The following is a 22535-nucleotide window of genomic DNA, read 5'->3' as shown; positions in this document are numbered from 1 at the left end:
AGTGACCTGTCCAAGGCAAAAGAAGAAATAGCAGAGCTAAGATTAGGGCCCAAACCTCCAAATTTCCTTTCAGAGCCAGTTCCTAAAGAAAAGCTTCCCTAATTCATAAAATAAACACCAAAAAAGAAATGTGGGGAACTGAGGAAGAGTTGTATATCAATATACAGCAACATAATTTCCTATTGCCTAGGAAAACATTAACAATGAACTACAACCAATACAATGATGATCAGAGAACACTGATTCTATAAATAGTTAATGCTCCTTTGTTTTCTTCCTTTGTTGGCCACTATTTCTAGTGTTTCAGCTTATTTATTACACAAGTGGCTAAATACACAATAGGAATAAAGTGATTTTTAACTCCTATTTGTTCTTTTATTGATAGTTAATCAAGAAACTGATAGAAAAACTTTCAAAAGATTATAATAATTTAGCTTAAAGTGGTTTACTTCAATGAATACAATCCAATTTTTAGAATATTCAACAAACTATGAAGAAATTCAAATTATTTCTTATTATTGAGGGTATTATCAAAACTATCCTCTGTTCTGAGCTCCTTACCCTTAAATATTTTAGTTCAGGCATGTCAACTTACATCACTATACTTACAATTTTCTATAATAGGAAGCATTGGCAACTTTGGCTGAAGAGTTGTACAAAACATCAGAAACCAAATATAATCTGGCAATCTAGAATACCAAAAGATAGCATAAAATGGATTAAAAATAAAAACCAACAGCAAAAAACGTATCTAAAAAAATTTCCATATTGAAATGTTTTGAATCAACAGCATAAGGCCAATGTTTAGCCATAATTTAATAATCCTAACTAATGAGAAGAGTTTTAAGAAATTCAGTATCACAACCATGACTCTGGCATGGATAAAAGTTGTAACTCATTTACATTTCAATCTGTTGATAATTTGTGTGTTAGTAACTAAGATAAGTTTCCCAGGCAGAAGGAAAATGAAACTGTACGAGAAAGATTTCTTCAGTCAACTTCTTCATTCAAAAAGGAAACCAATTTCAATTCAAACAGAAGTCAACTATTACCTCTCCTTTACTTAACTAAATGTTCCATTAGGAGAAATTATTCCCATACCTTTTTGGGAAGGGGTGTCTTTAAGATGGACAATGACTCGGTAATGCAATCCACTATTTCTTCAGCAGCTTCAGCATTATTAAGACAGAAAACCATTGCATCTCCAATATCATTTTTCCTTGGAGTTAACCCCCGCAGAATTTCTTCTAATTTGTCCCTCTGTCTGAATACGAATTTTTTAACTTATAAGTATTTATAAATACAAATATCAAATGCCATTATAGTTTCTGTTCGCAAGTTAATTTCTTTAAAACCCACTCAGATAAAACTCTGAAGACTAAATTGTGTTAAGTCTGATTTGTGTTACGTATTCCAAATATGTTACATTTTTTTAAAGAATTTATATGGGGAAGAAAACTATCCTGGGAACTAATAAATTATTTTAGTGACTTTTAGTTTACAAGTTAAGTAAATTTAAAATTATAGGCATTTTTTCAAGAGTCTTCGTGAATGTCCCACTCCTATTATCCTATTACACGGAAGAAGAACCTTCATGGTCTTCACTCTCCTTTGAAGGAAGTTTGTTACTTTAGCACTTCTGCATAGGATTAGGACAGGCTATAAAGCAAGGGTTGACAAACTTTTTCTGTAAAGGATCACAGAGTGAATATTTTAGGCTTTGAAAGTCATACAGTCTCTGTCACAGTTACTCGGCTTTGCTGCTATAACACCAAAGCAACCACAGACTACATGTAAAGGGATGGGTATGGCTGTGTTCAAATAAAACTTTATTTACAAAAACAGGAGGTAGCCAGATTTAGCCTATGGGCTGAGTATGCAGATCCCTGGGCAAAAGTAATGATGAACATAACATCTTCAGAAGCAAATATACTCTCAAATGCTATAGTTCTCTATCAGCAATGCTCTCACAAACAATGCATCAATGCAACTAGCATTAAGATTTATTGACAGGAAGTATATAATCCTAAAAGCTAAAAATTATTTTGGCCTTTTTTTCCCCTTCAGGTATACAGAATTTCCTCTAAACATTTCAATAGTTTAATTTGTTTTTGCTTCTTAAACCAGGTTAACTGCCCTGAAGCAGTGCTGACTGAGCACTAATAATAACATGTTTCTATGGTGGCCGCACACGGCACTTCATGGGCAGCTTTGCAGTCACCCATTTGACTTCACTAAGCCATAAAATAACTTTACCTCTTTACGTTACATTCAAAGAGGCAAGAGTTCTAATGGCCATGAAATAATTTCTATAAGAATATAAAGTATTCCACTGCTGGAGTACCATCACTTAAGAGATCATCAATAATTTTTGTGAGTAGGAAGTGGTCAAGTTGAGTAAGACACGCACTTATAATACTTGCCAAGATTTTTTAAATTACAATGCATATGTTAAGAGATGTTACTATTTTAAACAATCACCAATTTTAAAAACCATTTTATTTTAGGGTTAACACATCTTATTAAAACCATCAATTAAAGTGACCATTAAAGCAACTTTTCTGAATATAAAACAAGAAAGGTAAAAATCTTACTCTTCCTTAAGTGCTCCCTTTTTACTAGGCTCCTCTACAAAAGCTTCTGTTTCCTGCTCTTCTGACATCCCATGCAGATATGGATTTAACGGTGGTGGCCTCCAAAAAGATCCATTTTTGAACATACGAAAATCTTCCGTCCGCCACTTAGTTGGAGAATCTCCCTAGTTAAGTGTCCAGAATGTTATTAGAAAGATCTAATAATACCTCAGAGTCAAAATTAAACAAAGTAGTTGATTATACTTGCCTGCAGAATAGAATAAAGCTTCCACCTATAGTAAACATGGGCTGGTGTCTGGTTTTCAAATAAGAATCTAAAACAAAAACAAACAAAAAATTAAACATTGGATTCTTTAATGGAGAACTATCTTCAAGTAAATATGAACAAATGAGAAACATTATTTGTCTATTTACTTCTAAATAAAACCAAAAGCAAAGATCCCCGAAAGAAATCCTCACCCACTGCCATCTACCCACTTCCTCACCCCAACCCCAGACTGCCTTTGTGACTGACACTAATACTCAGAAGGTATGTATGCATCTTGCTGAGTCTTACAATCAGTTTTATTGAACACTGTGTCAGGTACTGTGTCTGGCAATGGAGGTCTTCCCAAGATATAATTTCAAAAGCAGTGGTTTTTAAATGACTTAAGTAAACTGCAAATGAAGTGTTAGATATAACTATTAAGAAGATAAGTAGTTTCTTATAAACCTCATTTATTCTACCATATTTTGCCTATGAAAGACTCTTTCATTGAAAAACACAATGAAAAATATTTTCCTCCTTGAGAATGCTAAAAACAAAGCTATTTAATTAATCAAACCATGGAAATCACTGGAAAATTGACACAGGCACATTCTAGTCTAATTATTAAAACTGCCTTCTCACCCCACTACGAAAATAACCTCATATTTTTAGGACTTTTTTCTTTGAGTGTTTTTAATTCCAAAAAATAATTTTAAAGTATTTTTAAAAATGCACATCTGAGAATAAACAAAATGTGGTATATACATGCAATGGAATATTACTCAGCCTTAAAAGGTAAGGAAATTCTGACACATGCTACACCAAGGATGAACCTTGAAGACATTAAGCTAGGTGAAATAAGCCAGTCTCAAAAGCACAAATAAGGTATGACTCCACTTAGATGAGGTACCTAGGGTAATCAAATTCACAGCAAGTAGAATGGTGGTTGCCAGGGGCTGAGGGACCAAAGGAATGGGGAGTTACTGTTTAAGGGGTACAGAGTTTCAGTTATGGAAAATGTGAAAAGTTACGGTGACGGTTGCACAACATGAATGTACTTAATGCCACTGAACTGCACATATATAAATGGCAAGTTGTATGTTACATGTAAACGTTATTACCACAATAAAAAAATGCACACCTGAACATAGGATTGTTGATCTCTCTGTTCATAATCATAGCTTCAAACATTGGCCCTTCACGTACAACAAACTCTATCATTCGATGTATCAGGGCGAGCAAATTCCTACAACAACAACACAGTTAAAGAAAATGGATTCAGACCTACCACTAAATAAAACTACACTTGACCTAAGTTACTATAATTGTGCAGAAAAAGATTATTCTGCTGACTAATACAGAATTTTATACCAAGAAAGTAACCTGGAGCATATGTTAATACCTTGTGCATTAAGAGGGAGTGGGGCAATGGGGATAAGGGAGTGGGAGGGGAGGGGAAAGGAAGGGAGGGTGGGAAACCACAACACAGCTTCACAGTAATAAAGATTTCAATTTCTAAATACCACTTAATTTTACTTTCCAAATGCAGAACATTAAATTATGAATCACAACTAACTGGAAAGCTGCAAATATATAAGATCAGTAACTTAAAGCTTACATGTTATCATAACCATCTAAAAACTTACACACTATCTCAGTTTTAAAACATTCCTAAACCAAGCACTTTTGTAGTGATATTGAAATGTTATAGACATGACTATAATTTATAAAAATGCACAACTACTAACAAGTTTAAGGTCTGATTTAATAATAATAATAAAAAAAATCCATCCAACTCCTGTGCTTTTCTGGTACACATATAGCAGATGGAGTTTTTACTGAATCTGACCTTTAATGAGGCAACATCCCTTTGGACCACACTTCAAACTAGTTCACATAGTTCATGACATGTATAATTCTGCCTGTGTGTTCTGAATCAGTAAAGCAATTATATTGCCAAAGCCTTAAACGAATGGAGTCCTGTTTCCAAAATATTCCAAAATAAGGGACATGGTGATATGCCCTTCCCATTTTTCATAACAATTACTTCCCAATATTTAAGCCAAAAATAAACATATGTAACTTTTTAGTTGTCATTTTGTTGACTGGGCTTATACAAAGTCTTTATTTTTAAAATTTGATACCTTATTAGGCTCCAAACACAATTTTAGACATTGATTACAGTGTCAGGCAAAAATGATTCAGCTTATGATAGCTACTTCTGATTTCTCATTTCACCAGTCGCCACCATATAGAGTTGGCAAATAACAAATGGGAAAAGCAAAAGGATATTGGCTCTTGGTACAAGGCACACACTAAATTACACCTTTAGCATTCCCAGCTCAAATTAAGTTCATATAACTGCTAGAATATAAATAAATATATAGTTATAGAATAAGACATTTTTTTTGCTCTATAAAGCCCTGCTTCAGAGTACATGAACAGTAAAATAATTTATCTCATGCTGATTATAATTATTTTCTCAGTTCTCAAACAAACCTACTTAAGTGGACACTAAAATCTCTACATAGTGAAAAAATGAATTTTTTTGACCTCCTAAAAGAGGTCAAAGAAAAATATGAAGGTTTAATAAATCTTTAACAGAGGGAAAACTATATATTAAAATTATTAATTCAACCTCAAACTGTTAAAACAAAAACCCAAAAGTATCAATTTTAAATCTAAAAATTCTTTCACAGAAGTATTAATTGGTCTGCAAATATGCAGTTCTTGATATCCAAATGAGAACGTATTCTCAACATCCATATGGTTAATGACATTGTTTTAAAAGAAGGGAGATATGGTATTGATTCAGTCCCAAAACTCCCACTGGTATATGTCAAATTAAAGGGAAATTTTATGTATCATAATATATAAAATCAATGACTAGGTGGACAAATACTACACATCCAGAAACTTGTATGAATTAAGTCAAAAGCAACTTGACTTGCATATTAAAGGTAGATGAAAAATGATTTAGTAAGTTTAAAACAAAGGATTCATTGTAATGGTGAGTCAAGACTTTACAACAAAATGTATACTCAAAATTTTGTTTAGAAATAAGCTGAGCCACATGTAAAGCTAATACTGGATATACGCTTTTTAAGTGCTGCCAATATACTACTTTCCTGTGAGTGTTTTACCAGTGGAAAAAAAACCCACTATAGTTTTAAACAGGCTTGTAACTGATATATCTATTTTTAGAAAATTTAAAGTTTAAAAGAAGTTTTAAAATGTTTCATGATTATTTAAAATCAAAATCTGACAATTAGTTGTTGCTAACTTAAATTCAAGATTCTTAAAGAACTGTAATCACTCTTTTTTCCTTAAGGATTATGTGCTTATTTTTAAAAAGGTGACTTTTCTATCAGAATGAAACAGTGTAGTACAAAAAGATGATATAATTTAAAGTGCATTATTTTATTTTAAAATGGTAATTATCTTATTCTGGGCAACAACAACAAAAATTGTCTCTCAGTTATAATAAAACCACATTTATTGGAGTCGATCGTACCAATGTCTGGTCAAAAACTGTATACTTTCCCAATCCATCCCATGATGTTTTCCTGGTCCCCCGCTGCCGCAGACAGTTCAGCTGGTGTTGCTCACCAAGGCCAATGTCAAAGAGAATTTGGTATTCTTTTGTGTTCATTTATTATTCAACCAGTGTTGTGTTCTTGTGTTTGGGAAAAGGCTTAGCTTGACTGAGCAAGAGCATACCTACAGCATGAATTCTTCTGCTTTAACATTATGTTGAAAAAGAAAAAAAGGAAGAAAGGAAAATAAAAGAACTCCAAACACCTTTGTTATCATGAAAAAAGTTTCTAGTTATGGTCAGTGTTCACGAGAATAATAGAAATTCCTTCTTAAAATCATTTAGGAAAAATAAAGCTATGCTTTCAGTAAGGAAAACTCAAACTAAGCTTGCATATTAAACACAGACAATTCAGAAACCAAGAAAAAAAATAACAGATTGGGTCAAAATGTAACATTATCTAAAATTTAAGATACATTTAAAACACCTATTTTCCCATCCCAATAGTCTAATGTTATTAGACTAACAACTCCAGATTAAATCTATTAAACACATTCTGACTACTAAAGCTACAAAATACCCTACATTGGTAACAATAAAACAAAAACGATAATGACATAAAATTGCAAAGTATACTAAAGTTAGTTAAATTTCACATATCCCCCCCAAAAAGTACTGGGAAGGAACCATTGCTCAGTCAAGATACTACCTTTTCCTCAACACCATTTTTTTTTTAAATTCAGAAGGGGATATTGTCTATATTTAGATCAGTAATAATAAAGAAAAACATGTACCTTTCTGTTGGGATAACCACTTTGACTATGGCTTGCGACAGAGTCTGTATATGAAGTCACATCAGATAATAAACATAGAATATGTGAGTATTGTTAACAAGTAACAAGCAAAAATATACATATGCATTGAAAATACTACACATCTAATCACAAGTTTTGCAGGCAATCACTGCATTTGAAGTAATTATACACTAAGCAATTACATAAATGCAAATGGATGTGTTCAGTGAACAGTAAACGTTCACCAAATGCAAAGAATCAGAACATTCCTGCCAGAATGCACATCAATGCACTGAAATAGGTACTACACTGAGAATTATCAGATAAAGATTTTAATTTGTGAAATCATTAACTGTTTGCCTCTGACCATACAGTTTGCTACTTTGTTCCCAAGCCTTTAAAACCAGCCCTGTCATTTTAAGTGTAATTAATTCATAATAGAACCAACAAATTCTTATAACTTGAAATTAAGTTGGTTTTATGTTTAATAAAAAGAAAATATTCACCCTTTGCTTTTACTAGAGTAGCCAACTTTTTAAAAACCATATATGCTCTCAAATATTCTAATACTTTAGATCTTGAAAACGAAGTTATTAGCTAGCTGCCATCCAAACAATTTAACTATTTAGGAGTCTAACTGAAAAGGCACTTAACCAAATACAAAGTATCACTTTCTCAAAACAAAGTAAATTTAGATACTACACTTAAGCAAACCTGGATACAACAGTGGACAAAGGAAAAAAAAAAAAACTTAATAAGTGGTCAAAAAAGGAATGATAGCCACAAATAAAAATATGACCTAGTATCCCAATACAGGGTTTCCATGGGCTAAGGCAGGGAACACATCTAAGTTATTTCATTTTCTTTAAGAGTTGCCAAACAGAATTACACACACACTTTCTATAAATTGTTGAAAAGAAATACTACCACAGATTTAGTATTTACAAATTAGATGCGGCCCTATGTACATTTTTTAAATTACCTTCTCAAAATCCTCCTTGTTTTTAGGTGGTGGTAACATGGGAGCATTGGGGTTTTTTAACCGCTCTCTAGGCTGCGCATTAAAAGGCAGTCCTGATGGAGGTGGGGGAAGCGTATGTTCCATCATGGAAGGCGGAATGTATATTGGATGTGGAGGAATAGGCACAGCTTTACCCCAACCTAACTTCATTTCAAAAGACATAATCATCTTTCCTAAAAGAAAGAAAAGAAAAGTCACCCTGGTAACTCTCAAAAGGAAATAAGGGCTCTCTTGTGATTTAAATTAATTTTCATGTTTAACCTTTACCTTTCTGGTCCATTATTCCCCTCGAGTTTTTATAAATACTTTTCAAAACCAAAGCAATATCTGAGTTCTACAGATGGGCTTCCTTACCATTTAAGTTTTTTAAAGCTCTTTCAGCATCTCTTCTATTCATAAAGGCCACAAAGCCACAATTTCTCTCTCTTGCCCTTTCTTCATCAGTTCTGGGCCACATAATTTTCACGCTGGCCAGGGGCCCAAATCTTCCAAACTCCTGGCACAACATTTCTTCATTCATCTATTAAAAGGCGTAAGATATTTTTGGTAAGCAAAGAGGAAAGAAAAAAGAACTCTGTGCAGCACAGAGCAGTTTTTGCAAAATGAGAAGAGACCTATCAATGCTACAGCTTTCCATTCAAGTACTGGGACCTCTACAAGGGTAAAATCCTGCCTTCATGGGGCACGCACAAATCTTTTCACACCAGAAACATTCTGTTTTACATAAGTGGTCGGGTGAAGAGGCTGGGTGGCTGGAGAAATCAAGAGCACACCTTTACCTTCACTCTTCCTGCTTCTGAGATCCTGCACCTAAAATACGCTTTCTACAGCAATGGTTTGTTCAGCATTTAGCAACCTTTTTCAGGCAGCAATGATTACCACACTTAAGTCAAGGAGGAAATATTTGTTGGCAATGAAAGAAATAAAGGATCTGGTCACTTTTTCTTTTTCCAGCACCCAGCTGCCAGTGTAATCAAGAACAGAGAAAACAAAAAAGGGTAAATATGCAATGAGGTCCAAAATATATATTATATTTTAAAAGATCTTATTATGCAGAACAACCACTGCATTCCCCATAACAATTAAGAATGAAGCAGGGGAAAGAATTAAAATATAAAAGACAAAGCAAAAATATTAGTTTGCTATTATTAAGATGAAAAAAGAAAAAAATCCATAAGGAAGTAGGCTATGCATCAGAAGGGGACAGTCTCAAAAGAGTATTTTCTACCACTGGTCATATCCTGATAAATAAAATCAGCACCTAGCAAAACATTTCAAAATCAGAGGATAGTCCAGTTACAGCAAGAGGAGACAGGGACTTCCCTGGCGGTGCAGTGGTTAAGAATCTGCCTGCCAATGCAGGGAACACGGGTTTGAGCCCTGGTGTGGGAAGATCCCACATGCCGCGGAGCAACTAAGCCTGTGAGCCACAACTACAGTGCCCAGGTGCTGCAACTACCACATGCCTAGAGCACGTGCTCCACAACAGAGAAGCCACCACAACAAGAAGCCCGCATGCCACCACGAAGAATAGCCCCGACTCACTGCAACTAGAGAAAGCCTGCGCACAGAAAGGAAGACCCAACACAGCCAAAAACTTTTAAAAGAAATAATAAGAGCAAAGCTAAATAAATGTATTTTTAAAAAAAAAAAGAAAAGAAAAGAAAAGAAAGAAAGAGGAGACAAGCCCTTAGGAATTATAGCAAGAAAATTCGGCCCATACCGCTAAGGCTCAATTTCACAAGATAATTTTAGAGACTTATCTAGTTCCACCAAATCTGCTTACTTCAGATTTTTTTTTTTTTTTTTTTTTTTTTTTTTTTTTTGTGGTAGGCGGGCCTCTCACTGTTGTGGCCTCTCCCCCTGTGGAGCACAGGCTCCGGACGCGCAGGCCCAGCGGCCATGGCTCACGGGCCCAGCCGCTCCGCGGCACGTGGGATCCTCCCAGACCGGGGCACGAACCCGTGTCCCCTGCATCGGCAGGCGGACTCTAAACCACTGCGCCACCAGGGAAGCCCTTACTTCAGATTCTTGACTTCATTTTTTTTAATGACTGACAAAGCAGTTTTCCTACAAAAGTATACAGCATATGAGCCAACATTCATCTTACTTTTCTAATATTACCTGTGGATTAATGTTTCCAAGGTATAAATTAGTAGTGCTTGGATCTCCTACATCATGTGAGCCAGGTGCATAATCATCGAGAACTAGGACAAAGAAGAAAAAATTATAACCTGCAAAATACAAAGTTTGGACAATTTCTATGGATTAAAAAAAGCAAAAAACTGTATTACCACCAGATGATCTATTTCTTCTTGAAGGCGCATCCACTTTAAAAGGGGGAAAAGAAAATAATTCTTAGTTTTTGGAATAGTTCGTCACAAAAACAAACATTAAAATAAATGTCACTTACTAGAACGACGCTGACCATCAGAATCTGACTGAGGCGGCTCAAATCGACTTAACCTGCCTTTTGTTTTATGTCTCTCATCACGCTCTTCTTGAATTCTGTTGAAAATATATATAATCACTAATAACGAGCCAAAATTTGCTTGTTCACATTTAATAACAGAACTTATCCAGATATCATCTTGAAATAACCTGAAATATTTGTGTGTAATGCCAGTACTGACAACCAAGATTAAAGAGTCCCTCAGCTACAAGTCATGAGCAAACTTCTGATATATCATGTAAGCAGTAGAATACAAAGCCCACTTCTAAGGTGAGAAGGAAATTCAACATTAAAACCACTTAATTTGTTCTTTCTTAGCTAAAGGTTGACCACTCCTCATATCTCAGTGACTATATTGTTTCCACTGCAAACAGGACTCTGGACATTAGTTAAATCAATTTAATTGCATCCACATAACAGAAGCAACCTAGATGCTGGACAAAAGGCTAATTTCATTTTCAAACATAACCCACAAAATAAAACAGCCTCATGGTAAGCCAGTTAGTAAAAACGAATTGGTAGACTACATTCTTCATACCTGCATCTATAAGTATCAGCTCAAAATACCTACGAGAGCCATTCTCAACACTATATAAAACTTACTGTTTCAATTCTTCTTTGAAGAGTTCCAAATTGCTTTTTTTCTTTTCTTTCTCGCCTTTCTTCAGTGGCTATGAAGGATATGATAAGTTATACTTCAAAGAAAACAAGGTTAAACAAAACTAATGGTTCGATAATCAGATCACTTTAAATAAACTTATTTCAGTGCCAATTACGATCTAATTATTTAAATTAAAAAGAAAGAATGCTTCTGTTACCACTGAAGTTTCCTTCCTATTTTCTAAAACTGAGAATTTAACACATTATTAAAACAACAAGGAGCAGTCTTAAAGGAGCCACCAACTCTATCCCCTGCCCCGCCCCTGCCCCAAAGCCTACAATACTTAGGCCGGAATACTGCTGGAAGGGTACTGGAGGGAAAATTAATAAACATAAAGTAACTGAACTGCCATGTAAATAACTGCCGTGAACAACGACCAAAAATATGCACCCTTCAAAACAATCACCTTAGAAGGAAATGAATTACTGAAACAAACAGTAACACCACTGGAATTCCTCTCTTAAAACTGCTTCCAGGGCTTCCCTGGTGGCGCAGTGGTTGAGAGTCCACCTGCCGATGCAGGGGACATGGGTTCATGCTCCGGTCTGGGAAGACCCCACATGCCACGGAGCGGCTGGGCCCGTGAGCCATGGCCACTGAGCCTGCGCATCTGGAGCCTGTGCTCCGCAACGGGAGAGGCCACAACAGTGAGATGCCCGTGTACCGCCCCCAAAAAAAAAAAAAAAAAAAAAAAAAAAACGGCTTCCAAAAATGCTTTTGGAATCCCTCTTTTGAAAGTGCCAAAATAATTCAATGGGGGAGAATAGTCTTTTCAACAAATGGAAGTACAGAAACTGAATATCCACCCATAAAAAAGAATGAAGTTGGACCTCTACCTCATACCATATACAAAAATTAACTCCAATGGTTCACAGACCTAAATATAAGACCTAAAAACATAGGAGTGAACCATCATGAGCCTGAATTCGGCAATAGTTTCTTAGATATGACACCATGAGAAACAAAAGAAAAAGCAACAACAAAAAATTGATAAACTAAACTTCACTAAAATTAAAAGCTTTTGTTATTCAAAGGACACTAACAAAAAAGGGCAAAGCCAACCCACAAACTGGGAGAAAACAACATAGTTGATAAGAGACTTGACTCTAGAAGCTGTAAAATACTCTTACAACTCAACAATAAAAAGACAAATAACTCAATTAAAAAATGCGCCAAGGATCTGAAAAGACATTTCTCTACAGAAGACTCCAAGTGGATGATAAATAAAATGATGCTCAACATCACTAGGCAAGTGCAAATCAAAACCACAATTAGATACAACTTCACACCCACTCAGTTGACTGAAATAATTTTAGCAAGTGGTGATGAAGATGTAGAAAAACTGGAACACTCATATACAATGCTGATGGGACTGTAAAGTGGTACAGCTACTTTGGAAAACAGTATGGCAGTTTCTCAAAAGGTTAAACAATTAGTGACCATATGACCAGCAATTCCACTCCTAGGAATATAAAAGAATTAAAAATATATGTCCACACAGAAGCCTATACATGAATGTTTTCAGAAGTATTGCTCATAATAGCCAAAAAGTAGAAACAACCCAAATGTCCATCAAGTAATGAACGGATCAGCAATATGAGCTATATCTGCAAAATGGAATGTTATTCAACCATAAAAAGGAATAAAGTACTGATATATATACCAAAATGTAGATGAACTTTGAAACATTATGCTAAAAAGCCAGACACAAAAGGCCATATGCTATATGATTCCATCTGCATGAAATGTCCAGAACAGGCAAATCCAAAGAGATAGAAAGTAGATTAGTGGTTGCCAGAGGTTAGGGCTGACTGAAATTAAGTATAAGGTTTCCTTCTGGGATGATAAAAATGCTTCAAAATTAGAGATTAGTGACTGTTGCACAACTGTCAACATACGTTAAAAAAACACTTAATAAAGCTGTTTTTTAAATTGCTTTCAGAGCTATTTTAAAAGTCACACAAGAAAAATCAGTCTCACTATTCAGCATAATCACATTTCCTCAAATCTGGCTCCAAATGACAAGACCCACATCTACCTACCATCCCCCATGAAAAAATCCCACTCTCAAAACATAAAGACTTTCTAACACTGAGAATATTTAAAGGAAAGTGTCACTAGTTCTGATAGTAAATCCAAATAAATTCCAAAAATGTTCCAGGCAACAGACACATTGTTGGAGTACACCATCTTCCAAAGTAACTGATACTACACATGCTGATATTTAAATACCCAAGTTCAGCATTGCTTAAAAAGACAATCCCATTATTTTACATTTATGCCTATACTATAGCTAACTTTCAACTTGCAGTATGCTATGAGTAACAGCAAATGTTCACTGCTCAACAAACATAAAAAGAGTATCATCTATGTGTCCTAATTTATTATCTCTCATCTAGGAAGGTTAAGCATCAAAACTCAACATCTACTACCAAAATAATTAGAAACGAGAAACCAAAGTCCTGCTTACAGTGGAAGTGCAGAAAATATTATTGGCAATGTCATCTCTGAACATAAATGGTCAATTATTTAAGTATGACTTACAGGTTTTTTGGTTTCTATCACAAGAAGAGATGGTGGTCTTTCATTGGATGACTGATTTGGAGGATTTTTTTGATCTGCAAATCTTGAAGATGGCTTATAGATTTTACCTCTTTTTTCATCTGTTTCATGTTCTTCTGAAATTTAAAATACTAAGTTTCAAAACTAATTTCACATTATGTGGATTTTGTTTACTTACTATTTTTATTAAAAATAAACACAACTTAGTAAAATGTTTTTAGTATTAAGATATATCACTAGTGACAAAATATGAAATTCAATTCAAATATTATTCAAATATTACTGCCTTACTCTCAAAAATACTAATTTAATCATTTTATAGTAAAACTATAAAACCTGTAAAATGGTACAGCTACTTTGGAAAACAGTACAGCAGTTTCTCAAAAGGTTAAACAAAGTTACCATATGAGTAGCAACTCCACTCCTAGGAATATACAGTAAAACTATAAAATACTTGAAAATGTTTGCAAAGTTCTCTGCTATCTTGAAACCTGAAAGGTACTAAAAACATTTTTTAAACTTATCTGGCTCCAATCTGTCATTAATCCACATTTGGCCATTAATTTTACTAATCATTACTAATCACCACTAGAGGGTGCTGATAGAAAGGAAACATGAAACTCAAAAGCAATTCAACCAAGACTTTTTGGGTTTGCTCAAAGACTGTAATATTCACACTAACCTTTAGCTGCATTAACAACACCTCCGCGCACAAACGTTTTCACTTTATTACCATCACCTCCTTCAAAGGCAGCAAGAAATTCCTCATAAATTTCAGCAGCTGCCTTTTCATCCTCCTAAATACATACGAAAATATTAACATCACTTGATACAAAAATTACTGTATATACGGTGAAACTCATCCAAGAATAATGTAAACAAAACCTCTCCCTCCAATGGGGAAAGCAGGTTATTAAGCAACCTTAACAGGCGGTAATATCTAATGCTTAGTAGATATTTAAGATACTAATTAACACTGGAATTAAGAGGGGCTTTGCTCCTCTACAGGTAATTTGTGGAACAAGAAAAGGACCCACTAAGTAAATCTGTTTAGAGACAATGCAAGGGTCCAACTGTATGACAACTGACTACACAAAATATATTATTCAATTAATGTTTATGACATTTCTAAGGCACAACAATTTAACTCTGAATACAAACATTTCTTTCAAACCACTAAAGACATGAGTATTAGAAGTCTGAAGAACCAATATCTCCAGACAGTTGGCATTAAAGAAAAAAACCTCAAAAGAACCTTGACAATTATAACTATTCTAAATGTCCCCAAAACATGTATGAATAGGAAGGCCAACAGAACAGAATAGAAAATACAGAAATAAATCCAATAGCACGTGGAAATTTAGTATTCAATAAAAGGGGCCTCTCAAATCAGTGGAGAATAGACGGACTTTTCAATGAATGATGGTGGGATAATTTGACAGTTATTTGGAAAAAAAGATAAAAATGAACCAATTCTTCACACCACATACCAGGAGAAATTGCAAATGAATCAGATTTAATTTTTTTTAAATGTAAGTATTGGGAAAAACAAGAGGAAATTCCTTTAAAAGCTTGGAGTAAAAAAATGTAAACTGAAAAACCAGAAATCATAAGACTGATAATAAATCTGACCATACAACAAAAAATAGTTTCTGCATGGAAAAAAAACAACAGAAGCGGGCTTCCCTGGTGGTGCAGTGGTTGAGAGTCCGCCTGCCGATGCAGGGGACACGGGTTCGTGCCCCGGTCCGGGAAGATCCCACATGCCACGGAGCGGCTGGGCCCGTGAGCCATGGCCGCTGAGCCTGCGCGTCCGGAGCCTGTGCTCCGCAACGGGAGAGGCCACAGCAGTGAGAGGCCCGCGTACCGCAAAAAAAAAAAAAAAAAAAAAAAAAAAACAACAGAAGCAAAATAAAAAGGCAATCAACAAACTGAGTAAGAACACTGTACCTTATGTCATAGACAAGTGTTACAATATACTTAATACAGGAGTTTCTAAAAACAGAGATATCCTACTAACTTAGAGGAATACTGGTTTAGATATGAGCAGACAGTTCACAAAATCAAACACAAGAAAAGTTGTTCAACCTTACTTATAAAAGAAATGCAAATTTAAAACTACACTGAGATACCATTTTTTCACTTAGCAGATTGGCAAAAGTCCTTCAAAAATACTGGCAAGGCTACAGGGAACCAACCTCTCAAACACTGCTTACAGGGATGCAAAATGGACCCGCCCATATATATGAGAGACCAATTTAACACTATCTAGCAGAATTACAGCTATGCATTTACCATTCAACCCAGTAATCTCACTTATAGGAATATACCCTAAAGATACACTAGGAATAAACCCATATGCCTAGCACTATCCCTAAGTGCGCTACTGGAAACGGCAAAAGACCAAAACACAAATGCCCTCAATAGGCATTGTAGTGAATGTAGGATTTTAGTGAATAAACTATGGCATATCTATAGAGCTATAAAAAAACAACAAGCAATATCTCAGTATACTTCCAGTAATCTCTGAGATATAATGTTAAGTGAAAAAAGCAAGGTGGAGAAAAGTGTACTGAATATAGCAAGCTATCGTTCATCTAAGAAAGAGCAGGCACAACATACATTTATACAAACTTGCTTATACAAAAAGAATAGACCAGAAAACAATCAAAACTCTTATACAGAAGAGAGGAAATGTTGGAGGGGACAGGGATAAAGCTGGACTTCTCCGAATATATCTTGTGTTATAATAAGACTTAACTTGGGGTGGGAGCTGAGAAGACACTGGACGTCAAGAATCTTTGAAAAACATCTCTCTACTGTCCATACACTTAACGCCTCCTTAGACACACTTATAAAGGTAACTAAAAATACATTTTAAGCATTACCTTCTTCTTTAATTCTTCTTGCTCCTTCTTACTTAAAGTTCGCTTAGCTGTACTCATTTTTCCAATACTGAATGCTTTAAGTTTGTTTTCTAGAAGAGGCTGTGAAAACAAATAAAAAGCATACCTTTACATACACATTATCAATTTAACTTGTTATTAACCTCAAGGTTAATAACTTATAAAAGCCATTTTTAAATACATAAAGTAAAAATAAAACACAGAGAGAGACATAAAGGCTTAGAACTCATTCAACCTACTTGGCGACAAGAATAAAAGCACTTGAGGAAGGAAAGTATAGATGTTTCTGGGCAAAAGAAGCAGTGATAGAAAACAGACATTCAAATAGGGAGAAAGAGGCATCTATTTCCATGGTTCAGTAGCAGGAATCATTACCATCTAGAGCCCCCAATTCAGGTACAAAAATCGCATCACTTCCTTTTGTAATTCAGTAAATTACCCAATTCTTCGTCAACAAAACTCATGTTTATGAACAAAATAATTTCATTTTCATTGCTGGGAAAATATCACATACTGTGTTCTAGGTTTCACACAAGTAAACAGTCATCAATTAATTCTGAATATGAGAAAATAGTATTTTAATGAATTCTTCATTTATGTAACTTAGAAGCAATTTCCTTGTAAATATGGTTTGAACAAATTGTAGACTTTTAATTGTTCAGTTATTTATTTGAATGATAATTTTGAGTCATAAACTTTTAAAAGAGAGGAAATGTTTATTAAATACAGACTAGAATGGTTCAAGATGGCGGAGTAGAAGGACGTGCTCTCACTCCCTCTTGCGAGAGCACAGGAATCACGACTAACTGCTGAGCAGTCATCAATAGGAAGACACTGGAACTCATCATAAAACATATCCCACATCCAAAGACAAAGGAGAAGCCACAATGAGAGGGTAGGAGGGGCGCAATCACAGTAAAATCAAATCCCATAACTGCTGGGTGGGTGACTCACAAACTGGAGAACACTTATACCACAGAAGTCCACCCACTGGCGTGAAAGTTCTGAGCCCCACGTCAGGCTTCCCAACCTGGGGGTCTGGCAACGGAGGGAGGAATTCCTAGAGAATCAGACTTTGAAGGCTAGCAGGATTTGATTGCGGGACTTCGACAGGACTGGGGGAAACAGAGACTCCACTCTTAGAGGGCACAAAGTAGTGTGTGCATCGGGGCCAAGGGGAAAGAGCAGTGACCCCAATGGAGACTGAACCAGACCTACCTGCTGGTGTTGGAGGGTCTCCTGCAGAAGCGGGGGGTGGCTGTGGCTCATGTGAGGACAAGGACACTGGCAGCGGAAGTTCTGGGAAGAACTCTTTGGTGTGAGCCTTCCCAGGGTCCGACATTGGCCCCACCAAAGAGCCCAGGTAGGCTCCAGTATTGGGTCGCCTCAGGCCAAAAAGCCAACAGGGAGGGAATTCAGCCCCACCCATCAACACACGAGGGGATTAAAGTTTTACTGAGCTCTACCCACCATCAGTCCCTCCCATCAGGAAACTTACACAAGCCTCTTAGATAGCCTCATCCACCAGAGGGCAGAGAGCAGAAACAAGAACAACTATAATCCTGCAGCCTGTGGAACAAAAACCACATTCACAGAAAGATAGACAAGATGAAAGGCAGAGAGCTATGTACTAGATGAGGGAACAAGATAAAACCCCAGAAAAACAACTAAATGAAGTGGAGATAGGCAACCTTCCAGAAAAAGAATTCAGAATAATGATAGTGAAGATGATCCAGGACCTCAGAAAAAGAATGGAGGCAAAGATCGAGAAGATGCAAGAAATGTTTAACAAAGACCTAGAAGAATTAAAGAACAAACAAATAGAGATGAACAATACAATAACTGAAATGAAAAATACAGTAGAAGGAATCAATAGCAGAGTAACTGAGGCAGAAGAACAGATAAGTGACCTGGAAGACAGAATGGTGGAATTCACTGCCACGGAACAGAATAAAGAAAAAAGAATGAACAGAAATGAAGACAGCCTAAGAGACCTCTGGAACAACATTAAATGCAACAACATTCTATTATAGAGGTTCCAGAAGGAGAAGAGAGAAAGAAAGGACCCAGAAAATATCTGAAGAGATTATAGGTGAAAACTTTCCTAACATGGGAAAGGAAACAGCCACATAAGTCCAAGATCAGAGAGTCCCAGGAAGGATAAACCCAAGGAGAAACAAGCCGAGACACATAGTAATCAAATTGGCAAAAATTAAAGACAAAGAAAAATTACAGAAAGCAACAAGGGAAAAACGACAAAAAACATACAAGGGAACTCCCATAAGGTTAACAGCTGATTTCTCAGCAGAAACTCTACAAGCTAGAAGGAAGTGGCATGATATACTTAAAGTGATGAAAGGGAAGAACCTACAACCAAGATTACTCTACCTGGGAAAGATCTCATTCAGATTCGATGGAAAAATCAAAAGCTTTACAGACAAGCAAAAGCTAAGAGAATTCAGCACCACCAAACCACCTCTACAATAAATGCTAAAGGAACTTCTCTAAGTGGGAAACACAAGAGAAGAAAAGGACCTACAAAAACAAACCCAAAACAATTAAGAAAATGGTCATACGAACATACATATCGATAATTACCTTAAATGTGAATGGATTAAACGCTCCAACCAAAAGACACAGGCTTGCTGAATGGATACAAAAACAAGACCCATATAGATATGCTGTCTACAAGAGACCCACTTCGGACCTAGGGACACATACAGACTCAAAGTGAGGGGATGGAAAAAGATATTCCATGCAAATGGAAATCAAAAAAAAGCTGGAGTAGCAATACTCATATCACATCAAATAGACTTTAAAATAAAGAATGTTACAAGAGACAAGGAAGGACACTACATAAGGATCAAGGGATCAAAGAAGAGATAACAATTATAAATATATATGCACCCAACACAGGAGCACCTCAATACATAAGGCAACTGTTAACAGCTATGAAAGAGGAAGTCGACAGTAACACAATAATAGTGGGAGACATTAACACCTCACTTACACTAATGGACAGAGCATCCAAACGGAAAATTAATAACGAAACACACGCTTTAAATGACACAAGAGACCAGACAGATTTAATTGATATTTATAGGACATTCCATCTAAAAACAACAGAATACACTTTCTTCTCAACTGCTCATGGAACATTCTCTAGGACTGATCATATCTTGGGTCACAAATCAAGCCTTGATAAATTTAAGAATACTGAAATCTTATCAAGTATCTTTTCTGACCACCACACTGTGAGACAAGATATCAATTACAGGATAAAAACTGTAAAAAATACAAACACATGGAGGCTAAACAATATGTTACTAAATAACCAAGAGATCACTAAAGAAATCAAAGAGGAAATCAAAAAATACCTAGCAACAAATGACAACGAAAACCTCAATCCAAAACCTATGGGATGCAGCAAAAGCAGTTCTAAGAGGGGAGTTTATAGCAATTCAAGCCTACCTCAAGAAACAAGAAAAACGTCAAATAAACAACCTAACCTTACACCTAAAGGAACTAGAGAGAGAGAAGAACAAACAAAACCCAAAGTTAGCAGAAGGAAAGAAATCATAAAGATCAGAGAAGAAATAAATGAAATACAAACAAAGAAAACAATAGCAAAGATCAATAAAACTTAAAGCTGGTTCTTTGTGAAGATAAACAAAATTGATAAACCATTAGCCAGACTCATCAAGAAAAAGAGGGAGAGGACTCAAATCCATAAAATTAGAAACGAAAAAGGAGAAGTTACAACAGACACCACAGGACTATAACGCATCCTAAGGGACTACTACAAGCAACTCTATGCCAATAAAATGGACAACCTGGAAGAAATGGACAAATTCTTAGAAAGGTATAACCCTCCAAGACTGAACCAGGAAGAAATAGAAAATATGAACAGACCAATCACAAGTAATGAAATTGAAACCGTGATTAAAAATCTTCCAACAAACAACAGTCCAGGACCAGATGGTTCCACAGGTGAATTCTATCCAACATCTAGAGAAGAGCTAACACCCATCCTTCTCAAACTCTTCCAAAAACTGCAGAGGAAGGAACACTCCCAAACTCATTCTAGGAGGCCACCATCACCCTGATACCAAAACCAGACAAATATACTACAAAAAAAGAAAATTACAGACCAATATCACTGATGAACATAGATGCAAAAATCTTCAACAAAATATTAGCAAACAGAATCCAACAACACATTAAAAGGATCATACACCATGATAAAGTGGGATTTATCCCAGAGATGCAAGGATTCTTCAATATACGCAAATCAATCAATGTGATGCACCATGTTAACAAACTGAAGAAGAAAAACCATATGATCATCTCAATAGATGCAGAAAAAGCTTCTGACAAAATTCAACACCCATTTATGATAAAAACTCTCCAGAGTGGGCATAGAGGGAACCTACCTGAACATAAAAAGGCCATATATGACAAACCCACAGCCAACATCATTCTCAATGGTGAAAAACTGAAAGCATTTCCTCTAAGATAAGGAACAAGACAAGGATGTCCACTCTCGCCACTATTATTCAACATAGTTTTAGAAGTCCCAGCCACAGCAATCAGAGAAGAAAAAGAAATAAAAAGAATACAAATTGGAAAAGAAGAAGTAAAACTGTCACCGTTTGCAGATGACATGATACTATACATAGAGAATCCTAAAGATGTCACCAGAAAACTACTAGAGCTAATCAATGAATTTGGTAAAGTTGCAGGATACAAAAATTAATGCACAGAAATCTCTTACATTCCTATACACTAATGATGAAAAATCTGAAAGAGAAATTAAGGAAACACTCCCATTTACCATTGCAACGAAAAGAATAAAATACCTAGGAATAAACGTACCTAGGGAGACAAAAGACCTGTATGCAGAAAACTATAAGACACTGATTAAAGAAATTAAAGATGATACAAACAGATGGAGAGATATACCATGTTCTTGGATTGGAAGAATCTATATTGTGAAAATGACTATACTACCCAAAGCAATCTATAGCTTCAACACAATCCCTATCAAATTACCAATGGCATTTTTCACAGAACTAGAACAAAAAATCTTAAAATTTGTATGGAGACACAAAAGGCCCTGAATAGCCAAAGCAGTCTTGAGGGGGAAAAAACGAAGCGAGAGGAATCAGACTTGCTGACTTCAGACTATACTACAAAGCTACAGTAGTCAAGACAGTATGGTACTGGCACAAAAACAGAAACACAGATCAATGGAACAGGATAGAAAACCCAGAGATAAACCCAAGCACCTGTGGTCAACTAATCTATGACAAAGGAGGCAAGGATATACAATGGAGAAAAGACAGTCTCTTTAATAAGTGGTGCTGGGAAAACTGGACAGCTACATGTAAAAGAATGAAATTAGAATACTCCCTAACACCACGCACAAAAATAAACTCAAAATGGATTAGAGACCTAAATATAAGACCAGACACTATAAAGCTCTTAGAGGAAAACATAGGAAGAATGCTCTTTGACATAAATCACAGCAAGATCTTTTTTGATCCACGTCCTAGAGTAATGGAAATAAAAACAAAAGTAAACAAATGGGCCCTAATGAACCTTAAAAGCTTTTGCAAAGCAAAGGAAACTACAAACAAGACGAAGAGACAACCCTCAGAATGGGAGAAAATATTTGCAAACAAATCAATGGACAAAGGATTAATCTCCAAAATATATAAACAGCTCATGCAGCTCAATATTAAAAAAAACAAACCACCCAAT

At 35.6% G+C, this 22535-nt stretch overlaps 1 protein-coding gene across 5 annotated transcripts in view; it reads right to left on the bottom strand.

Annotated features, from left to right (window-relative positions):
* Positions 1 to 22535, bottom strand: part of U2SURP (U2 snRNP associated SURP domain containing) — a gene marked incomplete at its 5' end in the record, with an annotated part of 52012 nt that overhangs the window by 17355 nt on the left and 12122 nt on the right. For 2 of the 5 annotated variants that reach the window (XM_079704752.1, XM_079704750.1), the window contains 15 exons: positions 610 to 689; positions 1102 to 1264; positions 2595 to 2758; positions 2842 to 2908; positions 3983 to 4087; positions 7171 to 7214; positions 8153 to 8364; positions 8546 to 8711; positions 10316 to 10398; positions 10486 to 10521; positions 10605 to 10699; positions 11247 to 11314; positions 13849 to 13982; positions 14549 to 14663; positions 16755 to 16853. In XM_079704752.1, coding sequence (XP_079560878.1) covers positions 610 to 689; positions 1102 to 1264; positions 2595 to 2758; positions 2842 to 2908; positions 3983 to 4087; positions 7171 to 7214; positions 8153 to 8364; positions 8546 to 8711; positions 10316 to 10398; positions 10486 to 10521; positions 10605 to 10699; positions 11247 to 11314; positions 13849 to 13982; positions 14549 to 14663; positions 16755 to 16853 — 1631 coding nt within the window. Of the gene's footprint in view, positions 1 to 609; positions 690 to 1101; positions 1265 to 2594; positions 2759 to 2841; positions 2909 to 3982; positions 4088 to 7170; positions 7215 to 8152; positions 8365 to 8545; positions 8712 to 10315; positions 10399 to 10485; positions 10522 to 10604; positions 10700 to 11246; positions 11315 to 13848; positions 13983 to 14548; positions 14664 to 16754; positions 16854 to 22535 lie in introns of those variants that run through there. The other 3 variants (XM_079704749.1, XM_079704751.1, XM_079704753.1) reach the window with 2 other exon arrangements.

This window comes from Hyperoodon ampullatus (genome assembly GCF_949752795.1).
Source record: "Hyperoodon ampullatus genome assembly, chromosome: 5".
Lineage (NCBI taxonomy): Eukaryota > Metazoa > Chordata > Mammalia > Artiodactyla > Ziphiidae > Hyperoodon > Hyperoodon ampullatus.
The sequence above is the reverse complement of the archived record's forward strand: the minus strand, read 5'-3'. Positions and strand labels throughout refer to the sequence as shown.